Here is a 15,877-nt window from a genome sequence, read left to right as displayed (position 1 = left end):
TGTGTGTGTGTGTGTGTGTGTGTGTGTGTGTGTGTGTGTGTGTGTGTTTAAACCAAAGAAAAGCTGTGAAACCACATATCTCGAGTGTATCTTGTTTTGACAAATATACATACCTGAGTGACCGACACTACAGGGTAGATAGAGTGCCTTCCTATCACCCTGAAAAGGCCCCCCCTCCTTCCTTCTCCCTTCTGTACAGTTGACGTGTTTTGTATTTAGAGACAGTCTTGCTCTGCTACTCAAGCTGGAGCACCATGTAACCTCAAGATCCTGGCCTCAGTCGATCCACCCTCCTGCTGGCTTTGCTGGCATGAGCCACTTTGCCTGGCCAGTTGACTTATTTAAATGTATGTGCTCGTTTGGAGTTTGTCAACACCACTATCTCTGTTTTTAAGAGCTGTTATGCTTATAGATGGGTGTATGATGTTTGCCCAGAATGTGTCAGATATCTGAGAGTGTCTGTTGGGGGCTGAGAGTGCCTCAAGGCCAGAGGCCCATGTGTGTCCCCTTAGCAGCTCCAGAAGTGGCTTATGTAGGTACAGTGTTTGAATAGGAACCCTGCGATTGGAAAGATGGTGACATTCTTAGAGTCAGACTCTCTCTTAAACTGGCATCATGTTTTTGTTCTGAACCGTTGTGCACACCTGGAGCAGATGGCTTTGGAGCAGGCTTCATTCTGATTCTCTTCCATGTCACCTTTCTTGTGTAGCACATTGGCCACCACTGTTGTTAATCTGTGAGTATTCAGAATACTCAGCCTGGCGTGTTAACATGAAAAGTTCTGGAACTAGGGTCCCAGATGTGGCTTTTCCCAGAGGCACTCTGCAGATACCTCCGTAGGTCATGTCTTTTGCTGGTACAGTGTATATTTAGTTAGATTGATTCTTGTGAGGAGCCCACAATCTCCTTGTTGCCCTTGAGGATGCCAAGACAACAGTGCCCATAGTGGGATAGGATTGCTCCTCGTAGGCCTTAGGGGTTAGAGCTTCAACAGAAGACTTTGTGGGGAGCACATTATAGTCTCTGCAGGCCTTGGAGATGGTGACAGTTTTATTCCATTCTAATTGTAGATTAAATTAACCTCCATGTTAATCTGTACCTTTTTGTTGTTGTTGTTGTTTTCTTATTTTTTGCTTGTGTGATACTAGAACATTTTCCTGCTAAGTCAGGAAACCCGTAGAACTGTTTGACCTTTGAGAAGTTTGGATGGAGTGCCTGCTTTTGAGCGGGGGATGGCAGTTGTGGTGGCCCTGGAAGGATGATTCTGTTGTCATAGATTATTTGGGGAAGCATTGTGGGATTATTTGAGGACTTTTGAGGTAGAGGGAATCCTATTTGTTAAACAATAATTCATCTTATCTGCCTATTGTGACTCCCAGCCATTTTTTATTCTTTTCATGTAATAGGAAAGACCCTGCAGGGTCGCCAGATAGGGCCCCCGATAGCCATAGGTGACTTGTTTGTGAATAGGATTTATTATTTAAAACATTCTTTATTGTAAAGCGATATTGTCCCCTGCTAGAGAAAGACCTCATGTATTTCCAAAATATTAAAATTCTGTAATATGTATATTTAAGTAGCTTTAATTACTCTCAGATTTACTGTTATGTACTGTGCTTAGGTCCAATTTCCCTCAAATTTAGAGGGCCTTTTACTTAGCTTTTGGAAATAACCTGTTATTACTTGAGCCACATTAAATGTTTAGAGTCCTGTATGGTATATCTTTAAAGCCAGAAGAGTGATTACTAGATATGCTTTTGGGAAATTACCCCACAGTCTGTAAATCCCTTAATTTACAATTTGATTTTTAAGCTCACCTGCTGCCAAATCTCATCTATCCTCCTAGCTTCCTCTGTAGGCTTTAATATGCTTCTGTAGAGTCCCAGATTTAGCTTCTTCATAATTTCTTTCCCAAGGATCATAAAAACAGTACAGGTCTATTATTCAAGGAGATACAGGGATGAGGGAAACAGGACCTGTGGGTTGGTTGGTTTTTTTTTTTTTTTTTTGAGACAGAGTCTCGCCCTGATGCCCAGGCTGAAGTTCTGTGGTGAGATTTAGGCCCACTGCAACCTCCACCTCCCAAGTTCAAGCAGTTCTCCTGCTTCAGCCTCCAGGCCCCCACTGCCACACCCGGCTACATGAGCTGTTTTATAATCTTGCACCTGTCCATTACGAGAGCATTTACTAGTGACATACCATCCTTGATTATAAAATGGCAAGGCCAAACCTGTACCTTGCTGTTGACATCCAAGGAGTGCTGTCTCTTGTGTTTCAGGGTGACTCATGCCCCACATGCCTTGAGGCCCCGTGGCTTCTCTCCCTACACTCTTCTCTGACCTGTTACTAGTGTTCTTGCATCATTTATGCTTTGGCTCTAATGGCTGGTTCAGCCGTTTCTGTACACAGGTCGTCTTGTGTAACCTGCCCTGCCCTTGTCATCTGGGTAGTCCTTAACTGAGTCTGTATTTCCTTTTTGCAGATAGGTGGATGCCCGGCATGCTTGGTACTGCCTGTCTTGGTGATAGGGAAGGCCGTATGCACTGAGGCTCCCAGGCTAGCTCTGGCGCTCTCCCTTTAGCTTTCCACAGCTCTCAAAGTTATGCTGCCTTCTGATACATGAAGGCGGTCCAAGGCCTCCATTTTGTAATCATTTAATCAACTGTTTTTTCAAGTATTAATTTATTTAAGTGTTTTTATTTTTTTCTGTTGCCCAGGATGCAGTGCAGTGACACAATCTCGGCTCCCTGCTCCTTGCGTATGCCACCCCCAGCAATCCTCCCACCTCAGCCTCCTGGCACGTGTCACCAAGCCTGGCTGATTTTTAAACGTTTGGGTAGAGATGGGGGTCTCACTGTGCTGCCCAGGCTGGAACAATGTTAATTTTGATAGTCTCCTTCCGTCCTGTGCAACTGGGGTTTTCACGAAAGGACCAATGGTTTTGAATGCATATTTAAAAAATAGCCTCTTGCCTCCTTCTGAAGCAAATTTAGAAGAGTGAATCTTGAGTGGTCTGTTCCCTAGGGGCTCCCCCAGCAGTGTAGCCTCCGCAACGTGACTTTGTTCGTAGTGTCATTTCAAAGGGCCTTCCAGTTAGCTCAGTTGGAAAGTGTTAGAGTTTTAAAGGGTTAGCTGGAAGGCTCTCAGCTGGCACTTTCTGAATCCCTCTGAGGAAAATGTTGGCAAACTCTCCACTCTGCCTGAACTCTTTTTATAAATGGAGAAGCCAGGAGTTAGGAAACCATCATACAAAGTGAGGTCAAACCCTCTGCGGAAACATGTTATTATCCTAGCTAAGACCGTGGACAATTTTATGGTAATGTGATGGTATCAACCCCCTCCCACCCTTTGATGTTTTGATGTTTCAGAGAGCCCTTCAGTTCATCTTCCTGCTACCAAAAATAGAAATGTGTAGTGCAGCAATTTACAGTGTTTCTCTATTTTTAACTGGAGAGCTTTTTTTTTTTTTTCCCACGAGATGCACATGGTTTTTAGTTTCCTCCTTTGACAATTTAAATGAAGAAGACAGAGTGTTTTATTCAACAGGTGTCCCACCTTCTAAGGAAAGTGCACTTTTTTCATCCCCCGCCTCCTGCCCTTCTCTGTTTTAGAGAAGAAGTTTCTACAGCAGGGAGGAGGAGCTTGCCATTGATTTCCTGACATGTTTCTTGCCATCTATCTGACTTGCATTTCAGTCTGATGAGAAACCCAGTGTGAATGCACCACGGAGCTCGAGAGGTTTCCATGCTCCTGAGTTGTCGAGCCTGTAGCCACTTCTGCCCAGTCCCCAGAGAAGTCTAGAGATGGGGAAGAACCCAACAGAGCATGCTGGTGTGGGGTTCTTTCTTTAACCATTCATCCCTGCACACCTGCACTGCCACACACTCAGGTCCATCCAGGATGTCCTTTCTAGCTCTGTCCACATTGTGCAGCCAGTGCTTGGTGCTTCTAGACTTCTGGGGTCTCCCTTTATGGAAGAATTCCAAGGGAATAGGTTAAGATTGCCATCAAGTGGCTGTTCTTGGTAGTGGATGCTGACATCCCCGCTGGCCGATTTCTTAGACCCTCTGTCTGTGCGAGGGATTGCCTGTCCTTTTGTGCTGGTAGGGAGTTGTTGACAGAGCTCGGGGCATCTCTGTATTTTATAGCCTTGAATAAGGCATCTCTGAGAATGCAAGCTAGGTCTTCTCATATGTGCTCTGTAAAACTGAAGGCAGGCTGGGTTGTCCCTGGAATTGTGAATACAGACTATCAGATTTCCTGGAGAGAATGGCTGGGCATCCACCCTCCTGCCAGCTCGGGGCCAGGAGGTCGCAGTCCTTTAGGTCTGCTAGTGGAAATTGTTGAAGGATCACACTGTCATCCCAGTAAGTGTAGCCCAGGGTCCCACCACAGGTTCAAAGAACCAACCAACTTGATACCACCATTCTGTTAGGTTTCTCTGTTGTTTTCCAGCTCAGAAAATGGGACACTAATTTTTTTTTTTTTTTTCTTCAGAGGCGGTATTCTTAGAATTAATGCAGTTGATTTATTTCAGGATCTCAGTGCCTGGAAGAATGTAAACATTTATATGATGATCATTATTGTGGTTGTAGATACATGTTACCCCATGATGTCCTGTTAATGCTATAGTTTATCATGAAGTAGGACACCTAAAGAATGATTTTCAAGTTGGTTTGCCCCCTTCCTAGGTTCTGAATGCCAGTGTCTTATAATTAGGCCTCACCCTAGGACTTAGGGAGCTGACTGCTGTGGCTCTGACAGATAGAAGGAAGAAGTCGTCCTCAGTGCTGTTGGTAAAGCTGCCCTGGAGGTGTAGTAGGTGTTAGTTTGGATAGGAGGGGTACCCCACCCCTATCAGGGCACAGAGTATTGGATTCTGAAGTCTCTCAGGAGCCTTAGCAAGAGCTTCTGGGCTGGCATGTGATATATGATGGAGGCTAGATCTATGTAAGCTGGATCGGGGGGCAGGGATGCCTGCCACAGACAGAGGGGAGAAAGTAACTATGGAATTGCATCTGATGGGGACAAACTCAAAGTTAGGGTCAACAAAAGAAAATTCTTAAGGCCAATCTATTTTAGGCAGTTTTTTAGAAATGATAAAGGCTGTGTTATGCAATCAGTCACTTTGCAATCTGTCAAGTCATATTAAACCAGAATTCCTGGACTGTAGCCATCTCAAGCAATATTGAATGCATCAAAAATTTGATACGTTGGAATGGGCACTGACATTGGATCGTAATTCTAGTGCTACCAGTAACTGGGTGGTTCTGAGCAAATGATGGCTTCCTCCTTACGTAAAACAGAACGCCAGATCTCTCTGTCGTGTTTGGTTTTGTTTCGGTGGTGAGTGGCATTGGGGTGTTGAAGGCCTGCTCTTGCTCTCCCACCTTTGTGGGTCTGTCAAGCTTTTGGGTCAGGGAAGCATTTGGATGCTTTTGCAGAATTTGAAGGGAAGTGAATGAAAAGTATTCTGGAAGCCATGAATGTGCCTTTCGAAGGCAACTCTCCCTCTCCTTTGGTGTGTGAAGGCACCAATACAGCGATCCCAGAGTGGGGTGGGGGTGTGTGTGTGTGTGTGTGTGTGTGTGTGTGTGTGTGTGTGTGTATGTAGAGGTGGCAAAATGTCAGTCCACCTCGGCCTAGGTTTTAGTGGCACTTTGTTCACAGTATTAGTTGATGATTGCTGTTAAGCTACATTAAGGTGGCCTAAAACCATTTCTTTATTTTTTTTCCTTTGAGACAGTCTTGTTCTGTCGCCAGGCTGGAGTGCAGTGGCAAAATCTCAGCTCACTGCAAACTCCACCTCCAAGGTTCAAATGACTCTTGTCTCAGGCTCCAGGTATCTGGGATACAGTCGCCCACCACCACGCCCAGCTAATTTTTCTATTTTTCTTTTAGTAGAGATGAGGTTTCACCATGTTGGCCAGGATGATGTCTATCTCTTGACATCATGATCCAACTGCCTCAGCCTCCCAAAGTGCTGGGATTACAGGCATGGGCCACCGCGCCCAGCCCCTAAAACCATCTCTAATAAAAATCACCCTTGGGCATATTTGTTTTATATGAAGTTTCCCCTACAGTTTTTAGTTTTCTGAATAAGCCTGTGGCTCTTTAACACTACCAATCTCTATTTACCCTTCTCCCCTCCCCTGCAAGCTAGACTGATTACCACCTCGATCCATCTGCTGCTAAATTTAAGGTGATTTGTCAGCCTGCTGCTGCATTTGCCCCCTGAAAAGGATTCACCTTCTGTCTATCTTGCCCTGTTTATGGTGTATGGTGGTGAGGAGGAGGTTCTAAGCTTGTAACAGGGCAGCGGAGGGACGAGTGACTGCTGCAGACATGGCAACAGACATGTTGGTCAGCATGATCAGCACTGTCATTGCTGCCCAGTAGAACTTTGTGTGATGTTGGAAGTGTTCTCTATCTCTGTTGTCCTGTACAGTAGCCACTAGCTGCCTGTGCTGCTTCAACTTTTGGAGCTTAGCGGTTTTTTTTGAGACAAGGTCTTGCTCTGTGTTGCCCAGGCTGGAGTTCAGTGGTACCATCATCACTTATTGCAACCTCCACCTCCCAGGTTCAAGCAATTCTCATGCCTCAGCCTCCCCAGTAGTGATTACTGGCACCTACCACATTGACTGGCTAATTTTTGTATTTTTAGTAGAGACAGAGTTTCACCATCTTGGCCAAGCTGGTCTCAAACTCCTGACCCACCTCGGCCTCCCAAGGTGCGGGGATTATGGGCATGAGCCACCATGCCTGGCTAAGAGACTGAATTTTCATTATTTGATTTAATTTTAGTTGATGTAGACGTGAAAAGCCATGTGTGGTGGATAGAAGCTACCAAGTTAGTGCAGCTGCAGAGACAGTAGAAGCATGAAAAGGTAGTGAAATCCTTCCCTTGTATCCCTGTGCTCTGTTTGTTTTTGCTTTTCACCGGAAGTCTTTCTGGGTATTCTTTCAATTATCCTCATGGTATATTATGTAGACAATTCCGATAAAGTTTAAAAAAATGGTATTTTACTCAAATGCCTTTTAGTCAATGTTAGAATGTGTTTGCCCATGGTATCCATGAGAGTATCGTAAACTACAGCCTTGGTCTTCCTTTGTCATTTACCTCCTCTAGCTTTTCCTTTCGCTCCACGTAAATTACGTTGGTATCTCCATCTCATTTCCATCATTGAGTAATTCTCTTGTGATTGACTCCACTTCTGTGCTGTTGACACAGCCAGTTTCCTTGTGATACTGTGAATTTTAAAATTCCCTTTTACCATATTACTAAAGAAAGTCATTTGAATTGTGGAAAAATTCGAGATTTCAGAAAACTGTAAAGATTGCCACTAGAGAGAATACCATAAATGATGTTCCATATTTATCATTGCAGCACTTGGGTTATTTCTGGTCTTCTCTATGATGTATGAAGCTTTTAAGGAAAATGCCAGGAAGAATATACACGAAATTGTTAACAGTGATTATGGGTATATTGGGACTTGGATGATTTCACTGCATAAATAAGAGGAGGATTCTAGGTAGTTTTGACGTTTATTTAAATGTTTAGTAACAGAATTGAAGTTATGTTAGCAGGATATAAAAGGTACATATTTTGAGAAAGACACAACTGCTTTAGTTACAGGAAAAAAAAATCATCCTCCAAACAAAACCCCTGAAAAAACGGTAAAATTGAAATTAAAAAGGCCTAAGCATCATGTCTGGATTTCCGCGTGTTAAATTGAGTGCTTGTAAAATTATGTTTTACCTGAAAATCTGACGATGAGGTCTTCAACTTCCCAGGAATTTCTCGTTTCGATGAGTGAGTGCTGAGATATCATAATTAATTGTAAATTGAGTTATTTCTAGTATAAGAATTTCAAACATAAAGAGACGAAGAGTTCTTTGACACATTCGCCTTTCCCAGAGAATGTCAAATGTTAGGTGCATTGTACGTAGCGTGGGGTTTCCCAGGTAAGAGCACCTCAGTGTTACGAAGCCCTGGCTTGTCTCTGAGACACAGGTAAGTCTTTCAACAGCATAAATGCAGTGTGACATTGTGAGGGTTATTAAGATGAGCAAGGCCGATGTGGTGGCTCCCACTCATACTCCCAGGACTTCATGAGGCTGAGGTGCCTCGGGAGGATTGATGGAGGCCAGGAGTTCGAGGCCAGCCTCGGCAACATGGCGAAACACCATCTCCACAAAAAGTATAAAAAATTAGCTGGTTGCGGTGGCGCACATCTGTAGTCCAGCTACTTGGGAGGCTGACGTGGGAGGATTGGTTGAATCGGAAGGGCGAGGCTATAGTCAACCTAGATCATGCTACTACACTGCAGCCTGGGACACAGAGCGAGACCCTGTCTCAAAACATAAGATGGGCAAGAGTAAATCTTCTTGAAGGAACGTGACAGTTGGGTAAATGCGACCTTGGTACCTTTTGAAATTATATTGGAATGGCATCTGTCAAGTGGAAAGAGAAGCAGGAGCTCTCTAGGCAGAGGAGAGAACAGTCAGAAAAGGGAACAGCACATGCCAAGGCCTTGGAGCTCCAAAGGTCAAGAAATGAAGAGAATGTGTCAGCTGCCACACATGCAGGACTCAACCCATCCACCCCAGCGGCTTTATGCAGGAATTCAGAACCAAAGCACTGCTATTCCGTCTACTGCATGGCCCAGGAAACTGATGTAGAATAATTTCTTTTTTTTGAAATGTATATAGGGATAATTTAAGCCAGTCAAAGAAGCTACAAAATAATTAAAACAGGCTATGTTGAAGTTTTTCTTCCGTCATTAGTTTGTTGCATTAACCAACAAACTATTAGAAGCAAATCATTGCTTCTGTCATTGGTTTCTTAGTATTAATTTCTAGAAATTACTGAATTACAGACTTGTTAGCCTTCGTTTCCAAGTTGCTCCTTTGAAAGATTTTATTAATGATCACGTTAGCAACGTATGAGACTATTCGGTCAGAGGCAGAACCTTGAAAGTGTGATTACTCACTCTTCAGTTCTGAGCTATCAGCCTTTTGTTTCACTGGTTTGTTTTTTTGACACAGAGTCTTGCTGCGTTGCCAGGCTGGAGTGCAAGTGGCGCAATCTGGTCTCACTGCAACCTCGAGCTCCCGGGTTCAATGACGACTCCAATTCCCCTGCCTCAGCCTCCTGAGTAGCTGGGACTACAGATGCTCGCCACCATGCCTGGCTAACTTTTTATGCTTTTAGTAGAGGCGGGGTTTCCCCACGTTGGCCAGGATGGTCTTGATTTCCTGACTTAGTGATCACCCCACCTTGGCCTCCCTAAGTGCTGGGGTTACAAGCATGAGCCATCACGTCTGGCCTCAGTGCTTTTAATATGCAGTTTTCCTTTCTTCACTATTCCTAAGGAGGTAAAACAGCTTTTTCAAGATGCTGGTTCAATTTCACTTTATACATTACTTTTGAGTAATGTTTTCAAAATATTCTGAAAAAAGTTGATCATCTTGTTTGACTTGGCATCCTTTCTGTGTTCACCTTAACTGAATTTCCTTCAAATATGTTAAGTACCTATTTGGTTCTTTTTCTAACCAAAAAGCTAACAATATATATTGAACCAAAATTTGAGTAATGTATTACTATAGAAGTTTATGAATGTGTGTACGTAGCCCTGTATGTTTACAGGATAGCACAAACCCTTTTACTTGTGTAGTTAATGCCCCCAACACCAGTGTTGTTCTGATTTCCATTTAACAGGCGAGGAAACGGAGGCAGAGAGAAGTCTTAATGATTTTTCTTAAGATGACAGCTTGATGGGGAGCGGAACCAGGCTGTGTGTGCTGTGTATGATCCATTAAGGTTTTTAGTGTAAGGTGCTTATCAAATAAGTCAGTATTTTTTAACTTACAAAATTCATGTAGAGGCTGAGTACGGTGACTCACGCCTGTAATCTCAGCACTTGGGGAGGCTGAGGCGGGTAGATCAAGAGGCCAGGAGTTCAATACCAGGCTGGCCAAGATGGTGAAATCCCATCTCTATCAAAAATAGAAGAATTGGCCGGGCGCAGTGGCTCAAGCCTGTAATCCCAGCACTTCGGGAGGCCGAGGCGGGTGGATCATGAGGTCAAGAGACCGAGACCATCCTGGTCAACATGGTGAAACCCCATCTCTACTGAAAATACAAAAAATTAGCTGGGCATGGTGGTGCGTGCCTGTAATCCCAGCTACTCAGGAGGCTGAGGCAGGAGAATTGCCTGAACCCAGGAGGCGGAGGTTGCGGTGAGCCGAGATCGCGCCATTGCACTCCAGCCTGGGTAACGTGAGTGAAACTCCCTCTCAATTCTAAAAAAAAAAAAAAGAAGAAGAATTACCTGGGAGTGGTAACGGGTGCCTGTAATCCCAGCTACTTGGGAGGCTGAGGCAGGAGAATTGCTTGAACCCAGTAGCCGAGATTGCGCCGCTACACACCAGCCTGGGCAACAGAGCGAGACTCCATCTCAAAAAATAAAAAACAAAGCAAAAATTCATGTTGAGTACAGTACTGTCCCCTTATCCACGGGTATTACATTTCAAGACGCTCAGTGGATGCCTGAAACTGTCGATATTACCAAGCTCTATATAGACTGTTTTTTTCCTATACCTACATACTGTACGGTGCAGATTGTTCATGTCCTGGGCAGGAGAGCTCATGGTTTGATTATGCTACACAAAATGGTGTGCAATTTAAAACTTATGAGTTGTTTATTTTGGGGATTTTTAAATTGAATATTCTCAGACCTTGGTTGACCATGGCTGACTGAAACCTTGGAAATCTAAACCGCAGAGAAGGAGCGTTACAGTGTTGTCTTTTTTGATAGCTTCCGAATTTCAACAACTACATTAATTGTAGCATTAACAACCCAGTTAGTTTCATGAGTTTTCTTACCGTCACCCAGTCCGGATCACCCTACTGTGTTCTTGTAATTATTGGTATTATTGTATAATTGTATGCTGTGGCCTGGTCGTCATATTGGCTGTCAGGCCAGCCGCATGTATTACACAGTTCAGCACCATTGGTGCTTCAGGAATTACCAAGCCTTCTTGGAAAGTGTTCAGGCCAGACTCTGTGTGTACCTAATTCTGGTTGTTATAGTACCAGTGTATTAACTTTTATTTAAATAAAATTCCAACAAGTAATATTATATACCGCTGCCTTTGAGTGTCCACACTTTAATGATGTTTTTGAAAGTCAAATATTAGCACAGGAGATCACCTTTCTGCATTGACTTTTATCACAACCTACCTGATAATGGTCAGTTCTACGTAATTTCATCCAAATAACACAAGTATCATTACAAATACATGGCTAATGCTAGGTGACCATCAAAATTCTAGATTATATAAAATTCTCTGGCACCATAACCTCGTACTCTCTTCTGTCACATGTGCTAATCCATACCACCCTACGTCTCCTTTGTGATTAGTAGTTTTGGGGAAATTATTATTAATTGCATAGTAGCAAAATACCAAGGCACCATCTTGGGTATGCAGTTATTTGTACTGGCAGCAAGAAATTGAAGAGCATTTGGAGGGAGATCATGTATTTATTATAAGGAGCCTACTTGATGTACTAGAGCTCTAAGCCTTACCTTTCGCTCAATGAGATTATTCCAGCTCTCAGTATAGGCCAACTTTCCTGATTGGTTGGTGACATGAATAAAACAAGGCCTTATGCACTTAAGGCAACCAACAGGTTTTTAAATTAACCCAACGAAGAGGCTGTATTTGATAGGCTAATTTGATTGAGATGTAGAAATGACTTATTCCCTCAGTTTTACCCTAGATTGAGTTTTGCTTAATTCATATATTTTTGAAGTGCTAAGTGCATCTAGTGGGCTTCTTCGGATTGGCCTAAGTTTGTAGGAATGACTTGGTTGTGGAGGTGGGTAGATTCTTTATTGTGGAGCCCTTAGAAGCAAAATATGTCCTTAGCTAGCCTCTGGTTGAGGTGATAATTAGGTGGATGGCAGCCATGAGCTTGGCTGGCTGAATAGAATTTCTGTGAATATGAGATCCCTTCTGAAAATTCTGACTTCTTCCTGAATGAGTTCTAGTAGAGTTCCTTGTTCTCTGGTGCATGTTAATAGAGGGCTTTAAACATTGTGAGATTACAGTGATAACATCACTGGTGCAAAATCAAAAGGTGACACCTGCTTTGGAAACTAATCTGCCATTCAACTTGTAAATGAACGTTTGCATATCCAAGGATTTCTACCAATTCCACTCCTAAATATCTAAGAGAAACTCTAGTTCATGATTTCCAGGAGACTCTGAGAGGAATTACAACATGGTTCATGATAGCAACAAACCAGAAGCACCTTAGGTGCCCTTGGACATTAGAATCACAGTGGAATATCTGCCATTCATCGGTTGTGTAGTATTACAAATACTCCATTGTATAATAATGAAAATGGATAGGCAAGAGATACAAGCACGGTCATGGATGGATCTTACTAAGTTGATGTTAAGTTGGAAAAAACCCAAGTCCTATTGTAACTTGTGTTGTAAAGTTTATAATCTGATGCAGTGAAACGCAAATGCTATTTATGTATGTTATGATGTAAAAAAGTTAGCACATAGGCAGTGCTTTAGGTTATGTTTGGGTAGTTGGGTTTGGCTGGGGGTTCAGAGATGCTCTTCATATTATTAAAAATTGGACTGTTAGGCCTGGTGTGATTGGTCATACCTGTAAGCCTACCACTTTCAGAGGCCAAGGCAGGTGGATCATTTGAGGTCAGGAGTTCAATATGAGCCTTGCCAACACGGGGAAACCCCGTTTCTCCTAAAAGTGGGGGAAAAAAAAATTACCTGAGTATGGTGGCACACTCCTGTAATCCCAGCTGAGGCTGAGACAGGAGAATCGCTTGGACCTGGGATGCGGAGGTTGCAGTGAGCCCAGGTTGCGTCATTGTACTCAGCCTGTGCGACAGAGTGAGCCTCTGGGGGGAAAGAAAAAGAAAAAAAGGACTAATTATTCAGAGGATTTAGGGCTTGCTCTGATATTTCACTACTGAAACTTAGATGGTGGTGATTTCATCATACTGATGAAATGGAACAAAGACAAAGTCTTCCCTGGTCTTTGTGCCCTCCCCTCTTTCTTGTATTTAAATATTGCAAGTTGTGTTGTTAGCCCTAAACTGAACCTGTTTCTTGGTGTTATTCTTGGTCTTCCAGAGGATGCTGTGAGTCTAATATGGTAGTTTGCATGTATCTTCTTTAGCAGAGGACCAAACTTTCATCTAAACAGTCTAAAATGTATGGATATTCACAACCGACAGTTTTGTGAAGTCTCCTTCCTGGCCGAACCACAGGCCAGAGTGGAGTCACAGGACTAACTTGCATATACTGTATTTTATGGAATATTTCCCGCATGATCAGGAAGTAATGGTAACAGCCTTTTCTTTTTTCTTAAAATTTAAATACCTGTTTCTCTTTAGTTGACTAGAAGAGGTGCAAGCAGTGGAGATGGGAAACGGGCAGATAGTGTTTATTACCGCTGATGCCTGCGTGCGTGCACTCTCCGTGTTCGAGTGACGGAATGCGGGTGTTTAGGAAAACCACTAATCATAATGATTCTGAAACTTCATTTCTGGCCAGCTGTGTATGTCTTGGGGTTTCTACTTTTCTTACTAACCTTGCTGAGAATTAGCATACATCAGAATATCTGCCTCACGGCCTCCTTTCCAGTTCTCTAATTGGGTGCTGTTGATCATTGAAGGAGCCAAAAGATATGTCCCAATAGAAGGAAGAGGAAAAAAGCCAAATAGTCATCCCCTGAATGTCCTTTAATTGACTCTGTATGACTTATGCTGCAGCGGGGATGCATGCCAAACGCTTGCTCACTGTTAGCAGGAACACGAGGCACTGGAGAGCACTAAGTAAGGATCTGCTCGGGACGCACACCCTCGGAACGATTGGGGAGCGACTCTTTTCTACCCTCTGTGTTCTCTAGGGAATTGTATATTGAGGTTAGCCCACCGCTTCTTTCCCAGTGCCACGGGATTCTCAGATGGCCTCCTGTCTGCTGAGCCATAGGAGCTAGGTCTGTAATCTTAAGAGCCAGACTTGTTTTTAGCCACAGTTTCAGCATCTATTAAGTGGGAGAATTGTAGCGGAGCATCTGTGAGACACTATGTATAATTCTGCTTTTAAAATGGTGGATACCAGCTAGTCCCTAAGGAAGACCACCATCTACCTCCCTGGGAGATTATATTATATATATAATTGTGTGTGTGTGTGTGTGTGTGTGTGTATTTATGTTTACATATTTTTTTATGTAAAAAGTTCTGGCATGTACATAAGCTTTAATGATTTAGGAAACAAGAGTTGGCCATTGTGGAGAGAATTCCAAATGGGCCTTAAGTGGTTGATAGCCTGGGTGACTTCACTCCTGAGCAAAGTTGACATCTACCTTCAGTGTAAATAAGTTACTGTGTGTGAAGCGTTAGAATCCAGAAGGGCCTCATTAGATGGTTCAACAACTAGGAAACAACACACTGAAAGTATTAGTAAGGCATGTTTCCAGTTCCTTTGGATGCATCTGAGGAAAACGTTCAGTGCCATGTGAGCTTGGCCACCATCTTCCTCCCCTTGGAAGGGCATGACAGAAGCGTGGGGTAGTGTTGAGAGCATATGTTATGGACATTATCATTGCCAGTTGAAGTTCAAAGGCTTCAAGGGAATTGACTTTAAAAATCAAAAAGCTATGACATATGAAAGGAGATGTGTACTCCAGTTGTCTGAGGCCAGGGAGCTGGCCAGCCCTCAGTTGGACTCCTGCCTTTTTCACCCCTCCCAGCAGCTGCCAGGCCACAGAGCCGGTTCTGTGAAAGATCCTTAAGAAACAATGAGAGAAAACAGCTTCTGTTTGATTAGATTAGATCAATTTATGTGCCTTGAGGAGGGGCCTGTGCAGGGCAGGGGGAGGGGTGCCCCCATGTTGTTGGTGGGGGCAGTCGTCGCCCATGTGGTCACTTCGTACGTAATGAGGCTCGGTTGAAGCTGGAATCCGAGGAAGGGGGAGGGCAGGCTGGAGGAGGAGCATGTGGAAAGAGATTTCTGCAGTCTGTCTGGAGAGCTGCCCAGGTTTCCCAGCCAAAAAAACAAATAAAAATAAATAAAAGGCAAGTGCTGAATGACACAGATTATGATATTAAAAAGGGATGCCATTGAAACTGTGCCTTGGAGCCTGCTGTCCTTGGGGGTGGGGTGTGCTTGGCAGTGGGGTGGGGGCATCTGACCGGCTGGGGACACAAAAGTGTGCAGAATTAAACTGTGAATGTCCCCCTCCCCCCCCATATGTCAGAAATTCTATACTTCAGATTTGTCTGCATTGCAGGTTGGGGAAATGGCTGGATGAAAAGCTAGTGGCTCTTTTCCTTTCTCTTATTTTAATTTATCGGGGTGGGGGGAGCCAGCCGGAGACCCCTCCTCTTCGGTGTTCGATTCCCTCCCATGCACATAAATAACCTTCTCTCCTGGCTGCCTCCCCTCCCCCTCGGCCCCATTGCTGTTCTGGCTGTCCTATTGCCGCGCGGAATCTGCACTGCCGCTTGCTTATTACGTACAGGGGAGGATTGTTGACAAGTGCTCCGGAACCTGCCTCACTGCGCTCTTCCTCCCTCCCTCCCTCTGTCCTTCTTCCTCTCTGTCTCTCTGCAATGATCCGGCTCTGAGGATGGCTGCTCCACGGGTCTGTCAGGTGCAGTTTTTGATGGCTTATCTTGAGGAACCTGGGATAGAAGGTCTGTTCCTATAAATAAAAGAAAAACCAAATAGCTCTAGATTTGTTTCAGGCTGGTATGGCTTTTGTTGGAGAAATAGGCCTTTGTGGGTTTCCCTGCTGGGGTCCTGATTAAATCCATTGTGGATGGCA

General features: G+C 43.9%; 1 protein-coding gene across 7 annotated transcripts in view; it reads left to right on the top strand.

Moving 5' to 3' along the window:
- Nucleotides 1–15,877, top strand: part of JARID2 (jumonji and AT-rich interaction domain containing 2) — a 283,238-nt gene that overhangs the window by 141,713 nt on the left and 125,648 nt on the right. The window contains exon 1 of one of the 7 annotated variants that reach the window (XM_032247769.1): nt 12,906–15,703. The exons of 5 other annotated variants lie outside the window; for them this stretch is intronic. Coding sequence is in view for 1 of the 2 variants with exons in the window: in XM_032247768.1 (XP_032103659.1) it covers nt 15,680–15,746 (67 nt within the window). In the remaining variant the exon portion in view is untranslated. Of the gene's footprint in view, nt 1–12,905; nt 15,747–15,877 lie in introns of those variants that run through there. One more of the 7 variants, XM_032247768.1, reaches the window with a different exon arrangement.

This window comes from Sapajus apella, unplaced genomic scaffold (genome assembly GCF_009761245.1).
Source record: "Sapajus apella isolate SASKATOON/1434 unplaced genomic scaffold, GSC_monkey_1.0 scaffold63, whole genome shotgun sequence".
Classification (NCBI taxonomy): Eukaryota; Metazoa; Chordata; class Mammalia; order Primates; family Cebidae; genus Sapajus; species Sapajus apella.
The sequence above is the reverse complement of the archived record's forward strand: the minus strand, read 5'-3'. Positions and strand labels throughout refer to the sequence as shown.